Genomic DNA, 25335 nt, shown 5'->3' with positions numbered 1-25335 from the left:
AAAAGGATAGGGAAAAACAATGGGTGGGTAGTGTGGGAGCTAGGTGGGCAAAATCAAACCAAGCCCTGGTTAGAGGAAGTGAGGACAAAAACCTGACAGTGCTTTGCCACTGCTGCAAGTCAGACCCTTCCCTTCCTCTCTTTCCTCCCCTCCTGTATAGTTCTTCAGCTAGGAGAGAGTACAGTAGGTTCGCTACAGTTACCCAGTGTCTAGAATTCTTTCCTTCTTCAATCCCTACAAAAATCTAAACCATTGAATGGTTTCTGCATGCAAGTGTCTGTTGCCAGCCGACTGGAGAATACTAAATAAATTCATGTGGAACCATCATTATTGCTTTCATGTTTGAATTGCCACAAATCTGCTATTTGATCAGTGAAAGGCAGAATGCCAAGCCTTAAGAGGTCCCATGATAGTGACATGATTGTGGGCTTTGCAATTGGAGGAGTCTGGGTTCTAGAGAGAATGACTGTCTCCAGGAATGAGACACAATGTGTGTAGAATGGATAGCACTCAGAATAGTTTTAATACATGGCAGCCATTATGTTTTTGCTCTTATCTGATACCTGTAGAGGATTTAGGGACTGGAAGTATTCCTCCTTCGTCCACTCCATATTACGCCTCTAACATCATACCCTAGCTCAGTGCTGATGACAGTGGCTGGTGAGTAGTTTGTCCCTTTCTCTCATAAATGTTTCCATTTTCTTTCTGTGGCAAGGGGGCACAATGCCTTTATTTTTTTGGAGTCTATTCACACTCTTAATGTCATAACTCCACAAGAAGGGCTGACTGTATCATCCCATTTCACAAGTGGGGAACTGAACTCCAAAGAGATTTACTGAAGGCTCTTCTTGCATGTCTTTCCTTGGTTTAGGTAGTTCTTTCCATGGTTCAGTGAGCAGATAGGCACTGGGATGTAACGGTGCAGTTTGGTGTGGGAACTAAATATCTGTTGGGTCAGTGATATAACACATGTACTTTTGAAAATGGATGTGCATTAAGCAATCAGGAAGGCATTTCACAATCCTGGAGAGTCCGGGAATATTCCGTGAGAAGGAGGGATGTATTACACACAGTCTCAGCCGAGACTCCCAGTCTCCTGTTTCAGTGCCGGCTCTACGTGGGCCCTTTGTGATGGACACTTACTGCCCTTTATCCGCCGGGCTGGAAACCTTTGCCATGTTTAGGGCTCACACAGCTGTCTTGAAAAATGGTACCTGCCAAGCCGACCCCTTTTAGTCCTTCACTGACAACTGCTCATTTGGCCTTGTAAGGCTGCCTGAAATGAAAAGGATTCCAATACTACCTTCCTTATTGCAAGATATCCGGTGTCTTAATTAAGCTTCTTGCGTAAGCAATAGCAAAAGGGAGGGGCTAAAACCCTTTGGGGTTTTAGGTCCCGCTGGGGCCACACCCACTAGTCAAGGTATAAATACTGAGGTTTACTGGTCATTAGAACCACCCAGCCTCCATCATGAAGTCCAGCAGCCTCCTCCTTGTGGTGGTGCTTTTTGCCCTGGGAATCCTAGCATCCTGGGTTGTGGAAGGTTCTGAAAAGGGTGAGTTGGACTCCAGTCCAATCTTTGCATTTGGAGGCTCCTGATGGTGATGGGGAGTGTCTGCAGATAATGTAGATAATGTCTCTAAGCTAAGGTAGGACACATGTCCTACCCTACGGGTTCTGAGCTCGTGGAAGTGCTTCCCCATGAAGCCAGGTCTGTCCTCTCCTCCACTCTCTCCATTACCATCTCCTTTTCCTTTCTCTCTGTGTTCCTGTCCTTTAGTCTTTGCATCACTGTCTTTGGCTTCAGATTACATTTCCTCTGCTGGTTCTATTTATCTTTTTTTTTTTTTTGTCAGTCCTGGGGTTTGAACTCTGGGCCTGGGCATTGTCCCTGAGCTCTCCAGCTCAAGGCGATTGCTCTACTACTTTGAGCCACAACACCACTTCCAGTTTTCTGGTGGTTTAACGTAGACAAGACTCTCACAAACTTTCCTGCCTGGGCTGGCTTTGAAGCACAGTTCTCAGATCTCAGCCTCTTAAGTAGCTAGGTGCCCAGCTTTGTTTCTTTCTCTTGAGAGGTATCTCTTCCCACCTTCCCCTACGATTTTGTATAATCTTGCTTTTGCCCTGGGGTGAAAGGTCTTTTACTAGAAGCCTAAGTTTATGACTTTTTTTCTGCCCATATGTCTGTTTTGAGCCAGTCTGTCACTTTTTCTGGTGGGGCAGGCGTTTCCCTTTAAATCTGTGGTTGTGCCTCCAGGGTGACACTCCTTCCTGGAAAGTTGTACTTTATTCAAGACTCATGGTCACTACAAAGCACCTAGCCCTCTTCCGTCTTCTTGATCTTCTCTTCAGGAGCTGTAAAAGCTGGAGCCTGCCCTTCTAGAAGACCTGCCAATTGCCTTGTCTTTGAGAAACCCAAGTGCAAGTCTGACTGGCAGTGTCCAGGCAAGCAGAAATGTTGCCGTGACTATTGTGGCATTAAATGTCTAAATCCTGTTGACATCTCGAAACCAGGTGAGCTAGTAGAAGAGCCAGGTGGAGAGGAAGGAGCCTCAAGACCCAGCATCTGGGGGCGTAAGACTAGACGAAGAGGTCTTTCCAGGCCTCTTCATTCCCAAAAGCTATCCATCCCAGTGTATCAGGCATTCAAGGCATCATGCTGCCTTGTGGAGCCAGTTAGCCCCTGGGCTGAAGCAGCTAGCCTCTCGGGATGGCCTTCCAGGAAATCATATGTGCCTCAGATAGCTAAGTGCTCACCTAGTCAGCACTAAACAGCTAGTCACCAGTATCAGCCGAGGACCATATGCTCTGATGGAAACCAAGTGCTATTTCAAGGGATGCTTTAGCTAAGAGGATGTGGTATTGCTGGGGACAGGAGAAGGACATGTTCCTCCTTGCTCAGAGTGCAATAGAGATTGGGTCTAAGAAGCAGAGTGGGGCTCTATAACAGTAAAGGCTTCTGACTTGTGGCTCTACTCTCTCCAGTAAATAAGAAGTCTGGAAGGTGCCCAGTGGTTGATGCTCATTGTTTGATGCTTAACCCTCCCAACCTCTGTGAGACCGATAGCCAGTGCGAGCGAAACTACAAGTGCTGCCCAGGCATGTGTGGGAAAGCCTGTGTTCTTCCTTTGTCAGGTAAGGAGGGAGCTGGGACTGATTGATAGCCCTCCTCCTCTCTTCCTTCTCAGACTCAGCCCTGTGGAAGTCTAGACACTTGAGTAGAGAGACTCCTGCCCTATGCAGAGCCTCTGATTTGCACCTTTGTTATTCAATTGCACTCCCCTAGGTTTCTGGGCAGGGATTTCCAGGGGATCACCTGTGGCTTTGGTTCTATTCCAGCTCATTAAACAAAGAGCCCTTCTTCGTCTCAGTTCCCTTATCTGCAAAGTAGACATAATGCAGTGTTTTGTAAAGCACAATATATACTAAGTATTTGCTGTTCGGGTTATTTATGTCATGCTACCCTGGGTCAAACCTCAAAGAATGAGTGGGATTTCAGGACAATCTAGTTCAGTGTTCTCAGTTTTACAGTGAAAATAAGACTTGAAGTCAGTCTCCTGATACCAAAACTGTTTTGCCACATTGCTACCTTATTATTTCTCTCTATCTCGATGGCTTCTTTGTGGGAAATGATTTGGTTGGTTCTTTATGCTAAAGTTCTTATCTGATTCTTTTTTTCCTTATCTATTTTTTTTAATTGCAGCTTGATTCCCATTATTTGGAGGAGGCGGTGGATTTGTGGGGTCTGGGAATTACTTCTCTGATCCTAAGCTTGATCCTTTGAAGAATACTTTGTTTCTATCACCAATATCTTGTTTCTGCAAGTGCTTGGCACATAGGAGGCGTTTTGGAAATATGGATAATCAGTGCATAAATAAACAAACAAGCAAATAAATGCTCTTCCTATTGTATCTGTGATTCATTGAGGTATGGGTAGGGTGAGAGGCAGTGAGGGAAGGCTTGGATTAAGAGGCCTCCCTTCTACATATATGGAGTGGAAGGATGGAATTTTCAGGGTTGGATGGCCTTGAGTTTATATCATGAGTCTAGCAGTACTACCTCTTATCATTTCTTAATCTGAAAAATGGCAGCAAAATCACTTCCCCCCTCCCAAGATTTAGATGATTAGAAGATGCAATATTTGTATAATGAATAGCAGTGGTGTAGCCACAGGACATTATCACACATTGTAGCCCTATGATGCCTCCTGGGAGATTATGAAGTTATCATTTCTGTATTTTCCCCCAAGATAGCATCTTGCCTATCTTCAAATAAGAATATTGCCATGGTGAGTCATGTTTGTGACACGCTGTTGGCTGGTATTGCTTGAAGCTTATGTTGTTCGTGGCTCCCTAGAGCAAGGACAAGAACAGCCAGACTTTTACAGTCAGGGAATAGCCAAGAGTCTTTCCCCACACTTTTCTCTGTACCATTCCATTCTAGAGGAAAGAGACTATTTGGTTAGATCATCACCACCACCACCATCATTGAAAGATAAAAAGAAACTTATACATTGATCATTTCTTGGAAATAGTCACTAAATTAAGAAAATATTCCTGACTACTGTTTACCAGGGCTCTCATAACAGCAGCAGGATGTGTTAATTATTTCAGAGAAGAGGAAAAAGCAGGAGAACCATCTCAGTTATTCCATGGGTGGGGTGGTTCCCCTCCCAACTGGACCCCAGGGACCTTCACCACGAGGCCTTCACAGCCTTGTGGAGTCCCCACCCACATTTTCCCACCATTGGTCTGTTGGACCAATGGGACCTTGTAGGAGTGATGGTTAGCACCTTTGTGAGATTAGGTGGCAAAAGCTTGCCACTTGAGCTTCCTTTGGAGGAGCATGCTCAGTCTCTCTGTGCTCAGAAGGGCACTCAAGTCAACTGAGGAGTGGCCCACAGCATGAGGAACTATCTATGTCTTTGAGGCCTACTAACAAGCACATGAACGAACCTAGCCATCTTGCAATGACTTGACCTCATGGGAAACCTTCACCCAGTTGTATCAAGCTAAGGTACTCCTGGATTTCTGACCTTCAAACTATGAGATAAGGTTTATGGGTTTAAAATGCTAAGAGTTGGAATACTTTTTATACATCCATAGTGGACTAATACCAGTAATATAGCAAAAATGTTATGGCACAAACAAACATAGGTAGTAAAAGAAAAGAGAATCATGAGCCAAAGTGTTTTCCTAGGGCCATAGTTGTGATAATCCTAAATAAAAGGTTAAAAAGAGAATTCATCAAGGTTTGTAAGTGTTTCATAAAAGTAAACTGCTCTGTACCTTTTTTTCTTCCTCAGAGGTATACCCATCCCCAGAAGGAGCTTTTTTTTTTTTTTTTTTTTTTAAGAAAAGTTCTTTTGAAAATGCTTGTGATACATTTATATGCCTTCAGGATTTGCAGCTGGAATTATATAAACAACTTCTATAACTCCATAATCAAATGACAAGCAAGACACCAAGCAAAAATTAATAAGATACTTCAGTAGACACTTTGGAAATGAGGATAGAAATAACCCCAAGCATTTTTTGAAGAGGCGAAGACTGGACGGTTGTATCCTCGTTGCCGACCTCGAGGAGCAGTCGACTTCTCACAGAACCTGGGAGTAGGAGATTCGAATAGAATCTCTTTTCCCTCCCGCCTTCAGCTTTGTGAGGAGCCAGACTATCAGACACAATGGCTAGCAATGTTACCAACAAGACAGATCCTCGTTCCATGAACTCCCGTGTATTCATTGGGAATCTCAATACCCTTGTGGTCAAGAAGTCTGATGTGGAAGCAATCTTCTCGAAGTATGGGAAAATTGTGGGCTGCTCTGTTCATAAGGGCTTCGCCTTTGTGCAGTATGTTAATGAGAGAAATGCTCGGGCTGCTGTAGCAGGCGAGGATGGCAGAATGATTGCTGGCCAGGTTTTAGATATTAATCTGGCTGCAGAGCCAAAAGTGAATCGAGGAAAAGCAGGTGTGAAACGATCTGCAGCGGAGATGTACGGCTCCTCATTTGAGTTGGACTATGACTTTCAACGAGATTATTATGACAGGATGTACAGTTATCCAGCACGTGTGCCGCCACCGCCTCCTATTGCTCGGGCTGTGGTGCCCTCTAAACGTCAGCGTGTATCAGGAAACACCTCACGCAGGGGCAAAAGTGGCTTCAATTCTAAGAGTGGACAGCGACGATCTTCTTCCAAGTCTGGAAAGTTGAAAGGTGATGATCTTCAAGCCATTAAGAAAGAACTGACCCAGATTAAACAAAAAGTGGATTCTTTGCTGGACAGCCTGGAAAAAATTGAAAAGGAGCAGAGCAAACAAGCAGTCGAAGTGAAGAATGAGAAGTCAGAAGAAGAACAGAGCAGCAGCTCCCTGAAGAAAGATGAGACTAATGTCAAGATGGAGTCTGAGGGGGGTGCAGATGATTCTGCTGAGGAGGGGGACCTACTGGATGATGATGATAATGAAGATCGGGGGGAAGACCAGCTGGAGTTGATCAAGGATGATGAAAAAGAGGCTGAGGAAGGAGAGGATGACAGAGACAGCGCCAATGGCGAGGATGACTCTTAAGCACATAGTGGGGCTTAGGGATCTTATCCCATTATTTCTTTACCTAGGCGCATGTCTTAAGATCAAAATTTCACCAGATCCTCTCCCCTAGTATCTTCAGCACATGCTCACTGTTCTCTCTATCCTTGTCCTTCCCATGTTCATTAATTCATATTGCCCTGTGCCTAGTTCCATTTTCACTTCCTTTGATGCTCCTGATAGTTTTGTTAAGTCTTACCCTGTAATTTTTGCTTTTAATTTTGATACCTCTTTATGACTTAACAATAAAAAGGATGTATGGTTTTTATCAACTGTCTCCAAAATAATCTCTTGTTATGCAGGGAGTACAGTTCTTTCCATTCATACAAAATTTTAGTATTTGCTTCCCTAACTGCCAAGGCAATCTCATGCATTTAGTTGTAGCACTGGATAGCAGCTTTAAGTTAGAAATCTTTGTGTCATGCCCCACATGAGAGTGCTGTGTGGGGATGTTAAACAGAAATGTAACAATGTATTTTTGTGAATGAGAGTTGGCATGTCAGATGCATCCTTTAGAAAAATAATTAGTGTACTAGTCTTAATATTTGTTTTCTAAAGTTGATACTGTGGGTTATTTTTGTGAACAGCCTGATGTTTGGGACATTTTTTTCTCAAAAAATAAACAAGCCCTTATTAAACCAGGAATTTGGAGAAAAAAAAACACCTGGTTTTTTATTTTTGTATTTTATAACTATTTACTTCAAATTCCTTGTTTTGTTGCAGCGGCCTCCACAAAATCTTTAGATTGTGCTAAATACATTTGTCTCGTCATGTCTATCAACATACACTGTTAAAATTGTTTTTCTAGTGTAATCTTTTTACTGAACTCTGCCTCAGAGTTCAGTGAAAATAGGAAAAGCATTTGCTCTCTCTTTTCTAAAACATTGTGAGGATTATGCATGTAGCTTCCTTAGAATGATCTTGTACTTAGCCAAGTCTTTCTTAACCTCTTCACCTTTGCCCCCTCTAATTGCAGCCCTAATCCCATTTTTGTCATAGTGCCAGGTAGCATCCAGCTGTCTTAAGGGTAGATCTAGTATGAAATACCGAAATTCTAATGCTTAGTTCTGAAAGTCCAGCTACTTGATGTTTTATGCTTCACTTTTTTAATACAGCAGCAAGGGAGACAGTTAACAGTTTATGCAGACATATATTCCTCGGGTTTAAGATTCATTGGAGTTTGCAGTGCAGGCATTTTTTTCCCCCAACTCTATCTACTACAGTAGACCAAAGTTCAGTCATGTTTATAAGGCTTTCATAGGTTCTTTTTTATCTGTAAAGGACAGTGGATCAAGCAATGGTTGCTCACGCCTGAAATCTTAGCTGAGATCTCAGGATCATGGTTCAAAGCCAGCCTGTGCAGGAAAGTCTGTGATTCTTATCTGTAATTAACCACCAGAAAACGGAGTAGTGCTATGGCTCAAGTGGTAGAGTGCTCACTTTGAGCTGAAGAGCTCAGGGCCAGTGCCCAGGCTGGGACTTAAAGCCCCATAATTGGCAAGACAAAAACAAAACTGCCTTTCAAGTGCAAATGCAGTATATAAAAGTGGTATTTCTTGTTAATTCAGTAAAAAGAAAAAAACGCAAAACTTGTGTCTTTATTTTATTTTTATTGTGTTGGTCATGGGGCTTGAGCCTTGGGCCTGAGTGCTGTCCCTGAACTCTTCAGCTCGAGGTTACCGCTCTACTACTTGAGCTATAGTGCCACTTCCGGTTTTCTGATGGTTTATTGGAGATAAGATTTTCATGAACTTTCTTGTCTGGGCTGGCTTTGAACTACAATCTTCAGATCTCAGCCCCCTGAGTAGCTAGAATTACAGGTATGAGCCATTATCACCTGGCTTCTTTATTGTATTTTTGATGCGGTCTGTTCATACAAACATTTAGCTGGTGGTCCTAAGTGGTAAAGAAAACTGTACCCTAAAAATTCCAAGCCTAAGATACTAATAAAATAAAAATTAAAAAGTTTTTGATGTTTGAAAGCTAAAAAAAAAAAAAAAAAAAAAGAAATAGCCCCAAAATACATGAAAACAGTTCTTGACATGAACAGTCATCAGGGAGGAATACCGAGTAAGAGTATGAGAAACAAGAAAGCACTCATTAGACTGGATCAAAGTCAAATGGTTAATTACTATATGCTGGAAAAACTGTGAAACAACCTGTGCTCTTGTGTATTATATACATAGTCCACTGTAGAAATCAGTTTGTATCTTCTAGTAAAATTAACAAACCAGCACTCAAAAAATTCACAAAGTTCAATATGAATGTGAATTCTTTGTTAAAATTAAAAATAGAAATGACAGCTGAGCACCGCTGGCTCATGTCTGTAGTTCTAGCTACTCAAGAAGCTGAGGTCAGTTCACAACCAGCCGTAGCAGGAAAACCTATGAGATTTTTTTTTTTTGTCGGTCGTGGGGCTTGAACTCTTGGCCTGGGCACTGTCCCTCAGCTCTTCAGCTCAAGGCGAGCGCTCTACCACTTGAGCTACAGCGCCACTTCTGGTTTTCTGGTGGTTTATTGGAGATAGGAGTCTCACGGTCTTTCCTGCCCGGGCTGGCTTTGAACCGCGATCCTCAGATCTCAGCTTCCTGAGTAGCTAGGATTACAGGCGTGAGCCACCAGCGCCCAGCTAAACCTATGAGATTCTTATCTCCAATTAACTAACAAAAACCCAGAAATTTAGAAATGTGGTTTGAAGTGAAAACCTATGAGATTCTTATCTCCAATTAACTAACAAAAACCCAGAAATTTAGAAATGTGGCTCGAAGTGGTAAGCACCTAGCCTTGAGCACAAAAGCTCAAAGACTTAAGGACAGTGCCCAGGCCATGAGTTCAAGCCCTAGGACCAGCACAAGAGAGGAGGGAGTGGGGGGGGGGCGGTATCTGGGAAGATGATAGATTGCTGACAAACACCACTTTGTGGTGTTTGTGTCTGCACAAACTAGAAAAATCCCCTACAGGTACATGTCTGAAAAGATTGGCAAATTAGTAAGCTAGAGAAGATAACAGAAAAAGATTAGAATGATAGAGTCTAGAGAAGACCAAAAAAGTCATGCATTTTCAGAACACAGTCATGGTATAAAACTAAACTAGAGGAGCTAGGAAGTTGGCTCAGTAGTAGAGTGCTTGCCTCTCATGCATGAGGCCCTGGGTTCAATTCCTCAACACCATATAAACAGAAAAAAGCTGGAAGTGGCGTTGTAGCTCAAGTGGTAGAGTGTTAGCCTTGAGCTGAAGAGCTGAGGGACAGTGCCCAGGCCCAGAGTTCAGGCCCCACAACCGACAAAAACAAACAAACAAAAAACCAAAAAAAAACTAAACTACATATGCCCAGTCTAAAGGGAGAAAATGGAAGGAAATATGGACTCATGTCAAAAAGAATGTCCAGCCTGAAAAGAGCCAATTCAGTACTGTTTTTTTTTGGGTCCAGTCATGGGGCCTGAACTCTGGGCCTGGGCGCTGTCCCTCAGCTCTTCAGCTCCAGGCTAGCGCTCTACCACTTGAGCCACAGCGCCACTTTTGGCTTTTTTCTTTTTGCTTATGTGGTGCTGAGGAATCCAACCCAGGGCCACTGGCATGCAAGGCATGCGCTCTACCACTGAGCTACCTTCCCAGCCCCCAATTCAGTACTGTTTTAAGCCTCAGAACAATTCTTTGTGTTTCCATGCCTATTTGCTGTGGTTAAACCTTGGGGACCAATAGTAAAGAGGGACATGTTCCCCATACATGAAGGAATGGCTATACCTTCTAGGGGGGCTGTGGCCCTGGGCTGATGGTGACAGAGGAAGGTCTGCTGTCACTTGATCACAACATTATTCTTCCCTTTCTGTAAGAATCAAACGTGTTCTTGTCTAAGTAACTTATTAGTCCAATTCTGCCTGTAGACTCCTGGAAATGTGACAGCCTTACTTCCTTTGATTCAGTATGTACAAAATGAAGACCAAGATACTTCAGCCTGAAGGAAAAATGGATTTTGCTGAAGATATATCTGTTCCTGGGACTGAGCTGGAACTGGAAACAAGCCTTTTCAATAGGGAAGCGATTTATTGATTCCTTCATTTGGTTTCTACTCCTGGAGGACTGTCATTCTCAGAAGGTAAGAAGACAGTTTAGGCAGGATAGTTTCATTTGGAAGACTACCCTTCCTTCCCAAATAAAACCTTTATTGTATTTAGTTCTTGAATCCATCTTTTCAGATGACTTGGCTCAACATACTCCCTCTTCCTGAAGCAGCAAAAAGCATAATATATTACTTGTAGGGACATTTGCATCTTGTAGAAGAAGCAGAGTATTTGAACCAAGTGCAGGGATGAACTACCACAGATTGGTGGGACTGAAGGTACTAGGAATTGAAGGACTTTCTTGGGGCCTCTTAAACCGCATTGTTCTTACTCTAAAGAGAGGAGCACAAAGGTGCAATGCTTATGTGCATCAGATCATATAAAATAATATTTATTGAAATGAACTCTAAGAAATGGAAACAAGAGGTTTTTCTTCATTGCTGTTTCTGTTTTCTTTTCTTTTTGTCTTGTTTGTTCATTTATCTGCTTTGGGAGGGCAAGGAGGAGGTACAGAAGTAGAGGGACAAAGGGTGAACCAGTGCAGCAGTGGTACTCGCTAGACACTATGTTAAAAATGAACTGTACAACTTGTGGTTGGGGACAGAAGGGAAAAACTGGGAGAGTGAAGAAAGGGGTGACATTGTCCAAAATGAGAGGTACTCATGACTTACATAATGGTAACCTCTCTGTACCTCACCTTTACAATAACAATAAAAAACTAAAACATGCAAAACAAAAAACAAACACATTGCCCTGACATTTCTGGGAAGTTTTTGGTTTCTGAAGTCCCACTAGGAGAAAGGTCATTATGGAGTTCTTAGGTAGCATCTAGGGTGAGTGGGTGGCAGAGTTCTAGCACTCTGGTTTTATGTTGCAGTTCTAGCTAGAATTCTGAAAGCTTGTCTTTGATCAGCAATCTCCATGATTCTCTGAGAATACTCTTTCCTTTCATTTTGGAAATACCTAGCACAAGAATTATCTCCTTATCCCCTAAACTTCAAGGAAATAAGGTCTCAGGAGTCAGAAGCAAATGATGCAGAAAGTGATCTTTTTATTTGAAAGCAAGTATATGAGGAATCTTCAGTTTTCCAAAGCTCAAGGAAAGTAAATGGGAGTACAAGGTGTCATCCATGGACCAAGGCTGTGGGACCACATGGAAGTCTTCATCTCGAACACATCACAGACTTCACTCAGGTGAGGTGGTTCCTAGGGAGGCAGAGAATCAAGCTGAGCCTTGAGGGCAGTGAATGGGGACGGGTGGGGAGAGGAGATGGGCCTCTATTATTTTACCCTCTAATGTACCAGCCACTGGAAATGAAGATACTGGCTTTGTCCATTGGTTTTTTGCTTGTGTTTCCTTTAATTGATGTGTTATTTACTGCAAACATGCAGGGCATGTCTTTTTGTTTTTTTCCTCCGTGGACTTTAACTTTCCCTCTTGATATGGCTAACTTTCCACTGGTACCTGGGGACCATCACTGTCTCTTGCACCTACTCTCCGTCTCCCCTGTATCACATCTCTTTGCTGAGCTCTGATGGGAAAGATTGTTTAACATGTGATCTCTGAAAGAGACGGGGATTCCTGAGTATAAAGACAGAGAATAAAGACTTCATACCAATATGAGCAAGGAATTGAGCTTCAACATTCAAAACTGTAAGAACGACAGGACGCCATGAGAAGCATAAATATGCTTATATTCAGGGAAGATGCTCAAAATACTTTCAACTGGTAACTTTGTGCTGAATAAAATCCCTTTAAAGAATCATTCAGGATAGAGCCGGGAACGGGTGGCTCACACCTGTAATCCTAGTGACTCAGGAGGCTGAGATCTGAGGATGGTGGTTCAAAGCCAGCCTGGGCTGGGCACCAGTGGCTCACGCCTGTAATCCTAGCTACAAAGGAGGCTGAGATTTGAGGATCATGGTTCAGAGCCAGCCCAGGTAGGAAAGTCTGTGAGACTCTTATCTCCAATTAACCACCAGAAAATCGGAAGTGATGCGGTGGCTCAAGTGGTGGAGCGTTCACCTTGAGCTGAAGAGCTCAGGGATAGGGCCCAGACCCAGAGTTCAAACCCCAAGACCGACACAAAAAAATAGAAAGAAAGAAAGGAAGAACGAGTGAAAGAAAGAAAGGAAGGAAGAAGGAAAGAAAGAAAGAGAAAACGAATCATTAGGATAGGAATTCAGCACCCAGTGATAGCCCAGGTAGCTTTCTCTGTCTCTATCATGTGCATGTGCTCTCCTTACCAGGATTTGCTGCTCAACTTCCTAACGTTGGTAACATTGCACTTCCATTAGTGTGGGCACTGGCTATCCATTTCCCGATGGGCCCACAAAGTTCTAAGCACCGAGGTACATATCACACTTAATGTGGTCAAAACCAAAACGCTTACCTCAAAATTGGTCCAGGTCTTCACTTGGCCAGTGACTGTATTACTGCATGTGTCCGTGTTGAATGTGGACTGTCTTTTTCTTTGAAAATCCAAATCCTCCGTCACTGTTTCGTTCCTTGTGTTTATGGAAACTTTCAAAGTGTTCCCTGCGGTGACCCCGGTTCACTCCGAGACTTTCATTTATATCCTCATTGGGTCTGTTTTGAGTTCTGTCTTCGGTACCGAAAACTGATTCTTCAGCAACTGCAAATTTCATTTCAGTCCCAGCACCACCTCCACTTGTCTCACGTCCACTTACAGACCCCATTTCAGATGCAACACGCTTGTGATGGCCAAAATGCCGATGGTTTCTTGGTCTATTTGGAAATTTGGATTTTAAGCCTTCCAAAGGATTTTGCCCATCACCTGGTAATTGAAATGAGAGAATGTCTGAGCTACACGATCTCTTTAAGTTCCCTGACAGTTGTCACCCCCTACCTTTTTAACATCTCACTTACGTTCATGCAAGAGCTATCGTAACAGTGAAGGAAGGTCAAATCTTATCAGGGACAAGACTCCCCTGGTGGCTCTAAGGGTATTCTGCTAATTTCTAGAGTACTCTTGGAAGAGTTTTCCCCTAAGTACTTTCTCCCTAGATGTCACCCTCCACTCACCATGGAATCCACCCCCAGATGCTTGGTTCTGCAGAATGAAGAGCAGGGACAGGATGAAGAAGACGGTGGACTTCATCTTGTCAGGAAGTACCTTGTCTGAAAGCCGAGCTGAGCTCCTCATTTATACCTTTCTTGACTCGATATGCGGTGGAACTTGGCTGAAGTTACAAAGGACACTGCCCTTTTTAAAAATTATCTGTGAATGCCAGTTCCCTCTCCCTGCTCAGTAGGAGGCATTGCCAGTACCCTAAGGACTTTGTACAGGGACCAAAGGATAGAGATCTTTTGCTGTCCATAAAAGTCCTAACAGATTTTTATCAGTGCTTTGAGACCATCAGTCAGTTTCCTACATTCCCATACCCAGGCCCAGAGTTCAGGGACCATGACCAGACCACCCCCTCCCCCCAAAAAAAGAAAGAAATTCAGGACAGACTAGGGAAGAGACTTGCTTTGGGTTACAAAAGTAACTTGAAGCTTTCTTTGTCTGAGTACTGGGAGCTTTCCATGATGTCATTTTGTAAATGCTGTATCATAGAGATAACCCTATATTTGTTTTTGCTTCAAAATCAGAGTGAGGTACACCTATATTACCTGAAAAGGACAAGCACAGAGGTAAACACAGATGAGGATGCAATTTAAGAAAGCCAGGAAAAGGCTTTCTTAAGCCTTAAGAAAAAGGAAAGTTCAAGGGTAAGTGGAAAGGCTGAGGCTTTAGCTCAGTGGAAGAAGGCTTGCCCAGCATTCATGGGGCCCGCCTCTCAATCTTCAGCATCATTAAGAAAAAAAAAAGTAATGTAAATGGGGTACATCAATGTCAAAAGTTTCTGCAAAGTTCATCATTAACAATGATGGCATGAGCCAAAGCTATTCTATTCCTTATACTAACACAAGCAAAGAAGTCATCGCTCCTATCCTGGAGGCTGTAGAACAGCAGTGGCCTTTTCAGTAGGTCTGCACCTACAATGCAATGCGAGTCAAAAGCTACCCCCGGGGGTCAGGTGCTGCAAAAATGTTTTAAAGAATGGAAGGAATTTAGCGTGTTTGTATGCTGAGAGGAATGACTGTTGGAAAAAACAAGAAGATGATTAGTTTCTTTCTTGCACTCTTGCCATGAAATCTACCTGAAGAATGCAGTATATATATTTTTTCATTTGAAAAAAATTCTTATGGAAGTGTAAGGCAGCATCAAGCCCCTAGAGGTTGTGAGGATATTTATCACCATCAATGAATTTTTTGTAGTATATTGAGATAAGATGCAAAGTGAGCATTTGCCGTTCTGTAGAAATTTGCTTTTCTGCTATTGGGACAATCCTCTCCAGGGTCCAATATGACATTCCTTTACATTGTCTGGTGAAGACTGGTGTGGGCACCCGTAGGAGAAAGGCAGAGCATCTCCCCAGGGTGTCGGTATGCATTCAGAGCATGCTGGGGGAGGGGAAGGAAGATGGCTTGAAAACACGATTTTAGTATATTCTGTCCTAAAATCCGAATCTGCTGTAAGGAGTACTGTATGAAAGATGGAAGGGAAGGAAGAGAATAGCCATATTTTTTAATAAAATGGATTTTAAAATCATCTATCAGAAAACATGTAAGCTAGACCCTTGCTTTAATCTACCCAGGTTATCTCTTTGGCTTAAGAGCAGTGATCAATCCTCCCAGGAGAGATCTCAGCAGATTTCATTGAAGTCATCCTGACATAATATTGCTTACTGAGCCAGCTTAGGCCTGCATGCACAGCTACTACTTTAAAAAAAATATTAAATACCAGGAACTGCTCCATTTAAAGTTTGCTCGTAAGGAAAGGATCTGATAACTTGCCTTCTTGGAGAAAAGAACGTAGCCTTTGTCTGACCCAATGTTCAAAAGATACAGATAAAATCAAGGGGTCAAGATCCCTCTATGTTCTGATACATCCCTGATTGGCTTGCTAGCAAGTCCCTCTGAGGATGGGGATGCAACAAGTTCTTGCTAGATGGGGTCTGGGCACATGGGTCAGATGTAGGTGCTATAGCAACAGCATTGGGGCTACGGATATGACCTCCTGTGGTAAGGTCATTTGGGAACACAAGTCCAAGCAGTTAGTGCTTAGCTTTTTCAATGAATGGGAACTCTTAACTCTGTAAGTTAAAGCTGCTTTGCAGAGGTTAGGTTGAGGCAGAGCTGTTTTGTGCACTGAATGGGGCTGCTTCCTGTGAGTGGTAACTCAGAGTAAGACAGTTGCTCTCTCCATCTGAGGGGCTTTCCATGGAAAATCTACCCTCTTTCTTCCAGTGGTGGAGTAGCCCTCACTCTTCTATCTTTACTCAAGTAGTTCTGTGCTTGGGTAACAGACTAAATCTCCACCAATTGGCTGATTCCACAATGAGTCTCAGAATTTTGCCTGACTAGTGGAGCTGGGAAGGTCTTTGAGGGTTGAATGTAGAAAAGACCTTCTCCTCCCCACAAGACCCCAATGAACAAACATCAAAAGACAGAGTTTGCTGATCTTCCCAGATGAGAAGCTTGTCTTTTCCCTCAATGGTACCAGTGAGGGAATAGGCTCGGGAGCTCCTGCTCTGGCTTGTGATTGCTGAACAGATCTCTTACCTTAAGTTTCATGCAGAGAGCTGTACCAGAGCTGTCTCTGTCTCAAGCAGTCATGGCACTGGCTTGTAAGAGGTATTTATTTTGCAGTTGGAACTGCCAGTCTATCACAAGATCCATTTGGATCAATCACCTTGTGATCATGTCTTCAGATTTATTTCCCTCTCCCAGACATCTGGGGTGAGGCATGGGGCTGCTTGATGCTTCTATTTCATGCCCCTGTTTCTTTAGCTTTTCTGCAATTTGGCTACTTCTTTCATGGTTTCTGATGCTCTTCTTTCTCTTTGGGATAAAAGACCCTTCCCTACTCTACTATTTGACTACTCTCATTCATGGAATCAAAAGCATGATGCTTCTAATCTGTCATCTTGTACCCTTTTTACATTAAGTACTTTAGACATGTAAAAATACTAGATGTTTCCGATTAAGGCTTACATTTCCCACTCTGAGAGGAGTCTATGGTAGCATTGATGACCACAAATACCTAACAAAGGCTCTATTATGAAAAGGACATTATCTATCTCTATCAATTCAGAGGCCAGGAGGATATTAATAATTTCACTTTCTATGTAGTTTTTTTTTGGGGGGTGCAGTACTTTGGGTTTTCATCTGATATTTGGCCAGGATGCTTTGAGCCTGTGTCTGGATAAATATTTAGTCCCCAAGCTCTGAATTCTGGCAGTGTTGATGGCTGAGTAAGTCAGAACAATGCTCGCAGGCCCTTTAAATCATGCAATATCAATACCCTTTTATACTTCACAGAGGTAAGTAGTTGACAGGGCTTGGAAACACGGTAATGTACCCCCTGGAAACTATAGCTTGATGAGTGTGCTTGAGAGGTCTGAGAACCCAAATCCAGGTATTCTGAATCACAAAATATCTGCAGCCTCCTCTTCAGCAAACAGAGAGGTGCTGGAGAGTAGAGGTGTCTATAAGCATGGAGACCAAGAGGTAAAGTGACTAGGCCCTTCAGCTCTCTCTAAGCCAGGGAAGAATTCAGTGCTCTGTTCACTTCTCATTCTCTATCACATTTAGGACCACCCTGAGGTTTGGATGCTTGCTAACCCTGAAGATCCAAACTGGGGGATATGAAGAGTGTGAAGCTGCCTGACCCACCACTACAAAGATCCCTGCAGAAAAAGCATCTCCCACTACACAAAGAAGATAAACCTTTATAGTATAGTAATAGAAACCTAGAAGAGGGCAACTGACTCCAACAATTTACCTGATTCTAGGCCATGCTGGGCCTAGAACCCAGTCCTAGATCCAATGCCCTGAGCACTGGACTAAGGCTTGATTACTAAGACATGGCTCTCTACCCAGCTAGGGCTGAGAAATACCTCCTTGACCAAACCACTACATTCTCCTGCCTGAACACTGACACTACTTTAGATGAAAGAATATGCATGATTGGAATTTCCTACCAATGATTTGGACCTCAGATACATTAAGTTCAACATAGAAAGGCAAGTAATATGAAAAATAATCAAACAAACAAGGCAACACATCTTTTCCAAGAGTTAACAATTCCACAATAAAAGACTTGAACTATAGTGAAACAAAATAAATTTCCAACAAGGAACTCAAAAGAACAATGATAAGAATGATCAATGAGGCAGGCACCTCAAACCAGTTGTCTAAACTACTCCAGAGGCTGAATCTGAGTTACGGTTCAAAACCAGCCTAAATAGACTGTGAGGCTCTTACATCTACTTAAACTGAAAAAATACTAGATTGGAGAGATGGTTTGAGTGGGAGATGTAAGTGAAAAAGCCAAGAGCTTGAGGCCCTGAGTTTAAGCCCTAGTATTGGCACACACACAAATAAGAGAATGAAATTAAAGAAGGAATGTGTAAACACCTTAATGAAATCAAAGAGCCTAAAAATAAAGAGTGGAATGAAGTAAAAAAGAACTCAAATTGACAACTGAATGAAACAAGGAAGACAATACAGGATGTAAAGGAGGAGGATTTCAATAAAGGTACAGAAATCCTAGAAAAATGAAGTAGAAATACTAGAATTAAAGCTCACTAGCTCAAATTAAAACCTCAATTTTAAGCCTTACTAATAGAATGGAACAAGTTGAAAATAAAATATCAGGGATCAAGATAAAGTAGAGAGATTATATCACACAGGAGAAAAGTACTATGAAAATATAAATAGAACATTCAAGAAATCGGAAGTACTATCACAAGACCAAACCTACTAATGATGCATATAGAAGAAGGAGAGGAGATATAAGCTAATAGTTTAGAAATTATATTCAATTGAATTATAGAAGAAAATTACCCTAATCTCAAGAAAGAGAGAATCAGAGAGGAGACTTTCAGAACACCAAATAGGGAATTAGAAAATAAATATTTCTATGCATACTATCAGAAAAACATTAAATATATGCAATAAAGAAAAAATTGCAACAGAGAAGCAATAGGTCACACAGAAATGCAAATCTATCAGAATAATAACAGATTTTTCAACAGAAATTCTAAAAGCATGAGGCCATGAAAAAGAAGTGTCCATATAGATTATGTAACAAAATTATCTCCTTCATAGTTGAAGGTAAACAAAAACTTAAGGCATTCATGACCAGTAAACTAGAATTCCAGAATATGTTTAAAAGAAACAGTACACACAAATGAGAATCAGAAGCATAACCAGGAATCACAATAGGGGAAAATAAGTCACACTAGATGAGTAGGGTAGAAAATAAGGATTAGAAAAGAAGCAAAATCATCACAGAATGACAGGAAATACTACCAGAGTTTAAATATTAATGCCCAGTATAAATGGTCTTAATTCTCCGATCAAAACATGTAGAATAGTGGTTTAGATTAAAAAGCAGGACCCAAAATTATGTGCTAGTGCCTTATCCTTGTAATTTTAGTTACTTAAGAGGTTGAGAATGGGAGTATCACATTTGAAGTCAGCTTATCCAAAACAACATGGGAAACTGAAATTGGGAGAAGTATATCTTCAGGCAAGCCTGGGGAAAATCTGTAAGACTCCATCTCAACAGCAGGAAGCTGGATGTAGTGTCATGTCCTGGCCATCTCAACAACTTCTGGATCCTAAGTCCAAGGACATGCCTGGGTAAGAATCAAGGCTGGAGGTGTGGCTCAGCAGACAAGTACTTGTCTAGCAAGCAGGAGGCCTTGAACTCAAAACTCTGTACCACCATCACCAATAATAACCAAGACCCAACCATTTGTTGCATACTAGAAATACATCTTTCTGACAAAGACAAATATGGACTTAGGGTAAGCGAATGGAAAAAAAAATATTTCAAGCCAATGGTCCGCCCACACAGGCAGGAGTAGCTATAGTCACATTAGATAAAACAGACTTCAAACCAAAATCAGTCAGAAAAAAAGCAAGCACTTCATAGTAAAAAAGGGAACATTCATTAGGAAGAGATAGCAATAGTTAACATGTACGCACCAAAGGCTGGTTCATCAAGTTTCATTAAACAAATGCTATTGGATTTATAGATAGATAGACACCAAAACAATAAAATAAGGATACTACAATATCCCACTCTCACTACTATGTCCTGGAGACAAAACAGATCGACAATAAAAAAAACCCTGCAGAATCAATGAACACCATAGATCAAAAGAACTTTATAAAGAACTATAGGTTATTTCTTCCAGTAGCTGCATAATACACATTCTTCTCAGCTTAAGTCAAACTGACCAAAAGAAGGAGGGGAAAGAATAAAATTAGAGATGAAATGGGGATATTACAAGTACCAATGAAATTCAGAGGGTCATGAGGGAATATTTGAAAACCTATATTCTAGTACAATGTAGAGCAATGTAAACAAAAAAAGATATAAATCACCATGTACTCAAATGTTTTTTTTTTCTTTCATGCGATTGTTTCTAACACATTTATAAGATTATTTCTTTGTTGCTTTGTATGTCCCTCCCCCTGTTTTCACTGTATTTGATGTCAGTATACTTTGTGGAGGGGAAGGGGAAAAACAAATCGTTTAAATAGGGATACTGGTGGACCCATTGCAACAATGAGATGTACAAGTCGTTATGTCGAAAACGAACTTTACAACTTTGGTGGGGGGGGGGGTAGCGGGAAGGATTGGGTGGGGGGTAGGGAGAGGATGGGAAGGCATGGGAAGGGGAAACAAAGGAGGAGGCTACAATGTTTGATAAGAAATGTACTCATTATCTTGCCCATGTAATTGTAACCCCTCTGTACAGTATTTTCACAATAATAAAAAAAAAGAAATACAACAAGGAATGAGATGGAACCAGAAAGCCAGCATCTGACAAACTCACAGACCCAAGGGCCTGACAGATGAACTACTATCATGCTTCATGATAACATAAGCAATAAAATAATCAATAGTGGAAAGTTAAAGCTTTAGAATGCTTATTTAATAAGCTTATCAACATGCTTGTGGTGGAAGGTAGGTGTCAAAGCACACCACTGAAAATACTCACAGAAGATTGAAAGTCAGGACTCCATGACAGCCCAGAAGCTTTCTCTGTCTCTATTAGCGTCCTTCCTGAAGTACAATGTGCTTATTCAAAAATTCCTTAACCATTTTCACTCCTAGTGTGAAAATGAAAAACAAACCCTTTATTTTATTTTATAATATTATTTATTTCTCTTCTTATTTATTTATTTGCAGTACTGAGACTTTAACCCAAGATTTTGCCTGTCTGACGCAGGTACTCAGCCACTCAAGCCATGTCATCGGTCCTTTTAGCTCGTGTGTGTGTGTGTGTGTGTGTGTGTGTGTGTGTGTTTGCGCGCGCGCACGCGCCATTCCTGAGATTTGAAGTCAGGGTCTGGGTGCTGTCCCTGAACTATTGTACTCAAGGCTTGCACTAGGATTATATGTCCGGCTTAGCGCTGGTTACTTTTTTTTTTTGGTCTGGTCGTGGGACCTGAACTCTAGGCCTGGGCGCTGTCCCTCAGCTCTTCAGCTCAAGGCTAGTGCTCTGCCACTTGAGCCACAGTGCCACTTCCAGCTTTTTTTTTTTTTCTGCTTATGTGGTGCTGAGGAATCGAACCCAGGGCCTCATGCATGCAAGGCAAGCGCTCTACCACTGAGCCACCTTCCCAGCCCAGCTCTGGTTACTTTTAAGATAGGGTCTCAGTGTTTTCCTGGGTTTGCATAGTCCATGATACTTTTACTTCACGGTTCCTACCGTATGTTGTTGGGTTGAGGCACAGGCCACCACACAAGTTGTTGGTGGCGATGGGGTCTTGTAGACTTTTTTGGCTGGTTGGGTCTTGAACTGGGATTTTCTTGATCTCAGCCTTCAGCGAGGATTGTAGGCACAAGAAGTTGCCACACCCACATCATATCATATTCATGATATATCCAATCCTGGACAAAATTCTTCTCCATCTGTGAACTCTGAATGTATAAAAGTTGTGTATTTCCAGGAGACAATTGTGCAATAAAGGTAGGATAGTCATGCTCAATCCAAAGGGATAAATTGGAAGGAAATATGGACCGAGGTCCCAGAAATATCAAGAACTGCAAAGGGCTAATTTCATTCTAATTCAAACTCAGTGTACTCTGCATTTCCATGTCTATTAGCTGAATGCACAAAGATGATGGCCAAACTCTAGTGACCCATAGCAATGGCGGACATGTTCTCTGTACATGAACAGGTGCCTATATCTCCTGGGACTGAGTCAGGGTTGCTATGCCCCTGGGCGTGTGGTAACTGAGAAGATCTGTTGTCACTTGATCACACTGAGAACAATTTTTCCCTTTCCACAAGAATCAAGCATGCTCTTGACTAAGTATTTCTGTCAGTCCACTTCCGGCGTGTAGACTCCCAAGTGTGATAGCCTAACTTCCATTCATCCAATATGTATGAACTGAGGTTCAACTTTACTGCATCAAGTTTTCCATGTATAAAGATCTCAGAGGAAATCTGGTTTCATTGAAGATAATCTCGTGTCCATGATGGAGATAGAATTGGAAACCCCATATTCATGGGGTGAGGGGTTTTTGATTCCTTTATTTTGGTTTATGCTTGTTTGAGGATTGTCATACCTGGGCATCTTACTTGCATACTGGAAAGAAGAATGTTTCAGTAGCAAAGTTTTCATCATAAAGATTCCTCTGCCCAGGGCTGGGAAGGTGGCTCAGTGGTAGAGCGCTTGCCTTGCATGCCTGAAGCCCTGGGTTCGATTCCTCAGCACCACATAAGCAAAAAGAAAAAAGCCGGAGGTGGCGCTGTGGCTTAAGTGGTAGAGCGCTAGCCTTGAGCTGAAGAGCTGAGGGACAGCACCCAGGCCCAGAGTTCAGGCCCCACAACAGGACCAAAAAAAAAAAAAAGATTCCTCTGCCCAGCCCTTATGGTTCATCCTCTGTCTCTCCACAGATGACACTGATGAACCATTTCCTCTCAGTGCAGTGGTACAGACTGAACATGGGATCTTTCCATTAATAGGAATCTGTAGGGGAGCAGAATTCTTGCCCACACCAGAGAGGAGCTACTATGGACTGGTAGAACTGAAGGCACGAGTTGATTGGGGTTTGCAGTGGGGCCTTATGGGAAGACACCAGTAGGTCAGGGTTCTGCAGAGCCTCACAGGACATATCATCTCTGATAATTCTGGGAGGCTGTCAGTTTCTGAAATCTCCCAAGGAAAAGGGTTCTGAGGGGCTTTTATAGTTGAGTCTAGTGACTGGCAGAATCCCCTTATCCTGTTTGTTCGTATGGACTGTCTAGCCAGAAGTCTAGAATTTGATTAGCAAATCTCCATAATTCTCTGAGAATATTCCTTCCTTTCATTTTGGAAATATCCCCTCCCCCATTCCCTAAACTTCAAGGAAATAAGACCTCAGTAGTCGAGAGTAAATGATGCAGAAAGTGATCTTTTTATTTGAAAGCAGGTGTTTGAAGAATCTCCAGGTTTAGAAACCCCAAGACAAGCAGGTGTGAGCACAAGGTGTCATCCATGGACCGAGGCTGTGGGACCACGTGGAAGTCTTCATCTGGAACACATCACAGTCTTCACTCAGGTTAGGTGACTCCTGGGGAGGCAGAGGGCAAGTTGAGAAGTGAGGCAGCGAAGGGCGATGTGGGGATCGGAGGCACACTCCCTACTGTACCAGCCACTGACAACGACAATACTACCTTTGTCCATTGATTTTGTTGCTTACTTCTCCTCTAACCGATGTGTTATTAGCACAAATGTGCAGGGCACATCATTTTCTCTCCTTGGGCTTTACATTTCTGTCATGACACTGCAAATGTCCCTCTTATACCTGTTATTTCTCAACACTTCTTGTGCCCACTTTTCATCTCTCCTGCATCACACACAGGGATCTTTATTTGTGATTGTCTTCTTCTTATATTCTGAAGGAAGGGCAGCTAAACTTTGGACCAGCAGTCTCTGAAAGAGGATAGATGTACCCCAACAGAGAAGCAAGCACACTTGTTGGTGTCGAGATAAAGAATATATATGTATATATATGGTATGTTTTATATCTATATATGGTATTGGGAATCCTACCACTGAGGCCGCACCCAGTCCCTTTTTTGTTGTTGTTGTTATTTTATTTTTGAGACATGATCTCAGTAACTTGTCCAAGTTGGCCTCTAACTTGTGATTCTCCTGCCTCTATCTCCCAAGGAGCTGGGATTATAGGGGTTTCCCCATTACTCCCAGTGAGAAAGAAAATACCAATATAAGCAAGAAACTAAATTCCAATATTCCAAAGAATATGGTTATATTTCAAATTCAGAAATATGCTTAGGTGTACGCTCAGAAAAGAATTTACTGTTAGGTAAGTGCCCCTTAAAAGGCTTACTGGGATATACTTTTAGGGTTCTGTGATAGGGATAGCTTTGGGCCTCTGGCAGGGGCTCTTCTTACCAGCGAGTGGCACTCATGCTCTCCAAGTTTGTAACAGCACTTCTGCTGACGTGGACAGTGGGTATCCATCCCATAATGGGCCCTGGAAGTCCTCATGTACTATTTTTAAACACTGGATTTAGTATCATTCTTATTTGGTTAAAACAAATCTTACCTTGGTATCAGTCCAGGTATTCAGTTGGTCAGTGGGCGTATTATTCATTGTGTTCATGTTGAAACTGGATGGTCCTTTTCTTGGAAAATTCATAGCCGCCTTGATCTTCCTTTTCAGTTTTATGGCGTCTTTCATGGAAATGTCTGTGTACACGACTTTCTACCTTATTCTCGTGACTGTCACTGGAAGAAAAGCTGTCAGGTTTGTTTTCAGATCTGTGTTCCTCGGAGATAATGGTTTCTTTTTCTTTAAGTGTGTATTTTGTATCAGAATCACTGTCACCAACTTTTGGTTCAGGTTGGCTTAGAGAACTATCTTCTGTAACATGCACACTGCGATGATGTCCAAAACCCCGCGAACCTCTGGGTCTTTTTGAAAATGCAGGTATTTCATTTGACAACTGGCCTGGAGGACTGCCTAGTAAACGACAATAAGACGTCCAAGTTATACCATCTCCAGGGACCCCTTGCCACTCATGACCCTTTGCAACTTGTAACCCAACTTGTTCTTCTTCGGCTCTCTGATGTTCTCATAAGGGATGTGTGGAGAAGACTTGGTGTTTTTTTTTTTTAACCAAGCATAAGAAGCTCTGAGTGAAGAAGGTTCTAGTCACTTTTAGAGTTCCCTTACAAGACACCTTTCTCCCCTAGTTATCTTTCCCCCAACAGACTTTCCCCACTCACCATGATATCCAATTCCAACTGCTATTTGCTCCTGCAGAATGAGAAGCAGAGAAATGATGAAGAAAGTGGTGGACTTCATCTTGCTGGGAAGGATCTTTGCTGAGAGCTGAGTTGTGTATCCATCCCATTTATATCTTATTCAACTGGGTGTGCTAGGGGTGTGGCTAAAGTCACCACAGACACTGCCATTACCAGTAAATGCCAGCTTGCTCAGTAGGAGGCATTGCCAAGATTCCAGGGACATGGTACAGGAATATAATATTAGAGGCCTTTTCTGAATGCCCCTAGCCCCCAAAAATGTTAAGCGATATTTTTGAGATCATTCATTTAAATTTCCAAAAGTCTGGAAT

General features: G+C 42.2%; 2 protein-coding genes and 2 long non-coding RNA genes across 4 annotated transcripts; 2 read left to right on the top strand and 2 right to left on the bottom strand.

The window, feature by feature from the left end:
* The first annotated feature begins 1442 nt into the window (after window positions 1-1442).
* Window positions 1443-3889, top strand: Slpi (secretory leukocyte peptidase inhibitor). Its single transcript, XM_042694701.1, has 4 exons — window positions 1443-1556; window positions 2357-2518; window positions 2990-3139; window positions 3708-3889. Exons 1-4 carry the CDS (start codon window positions 1472-1474, stop codon window positions 3710-3712), a joined length of 402 nt encoding a protein of 133 aa, XP_042550635.1. The 5' UTR covers window positions 1443-1471; the 3' UTR covers window positions 3713-3889.
* A 1650-nt stretch (window positions 3890-5539) lies between these two features.
* Window positions 5540-6857, top strand: LOC122120301 (heterogeneous nuclear ribonucleoproteins C1/C2-like). Its single transcript, XM_042694515.1, has one exon. It carries the CDS (start codon window positions 5687-5689, stop codon window positions 6569-6571), a length of 885 nt encoding a protein of 294 aa, XP_042550449.1. The 5' UTR covers window positions 5540-5686; the 3' UTR covers window positions 6572-6857.
* A 4824-nt stretch (window positions 6858-11681) lies between these two features.
* LOC122120187 lies at window positions 11682-13131 on the bottom strand. The gene is made up of 2 exons (XR_006149676.1): window positions 13044-13131; window positions 11682-11856 (listed from the first exon to the last, which is right to left on the bottom strand). It is a non-coding gene; the product is annotated as an uncharacterized LOC122120187 (long non-coding RNA).
* Window positions 13132-23128: 9997 nt separating this feature from the next.
* LOC122120350 lies at window positions 23129-25109 on the bottom strand. The gene is made up of 3 exons (XR_006149683.1): window positions 24986-25109; window positions 24303-24719; window positions 23129-23303 (listed from the first exon to the last, which is right to left on the bottom strand). It is a non-coding gene; the product is annotated as an uncharacterized LOC122120350 (long non-coding RNA).
* Between the last annotated feature and the right edge of the window lie 226 nt (window positions 25110-25335).

Source organism: Dipodomys spectabilis, unplaced genomic scaffold (genome assembly GCF_019054845.1).
Source record: "Dipodomys spectabilis isolate Male_0828 unplaced genomic scaffold, ASM1905484v1 ptg000175l, whole genome shotgun sequence".
NCBI lineage: Eukaryota > Metazoa > Chordata > Mammalia > Rodentia > Heteromyidae > Dipodomys > Dipodomys spectabilis.
This window is presented reverse-complemented; position numbering and strand designations above follow the sequence as displayed.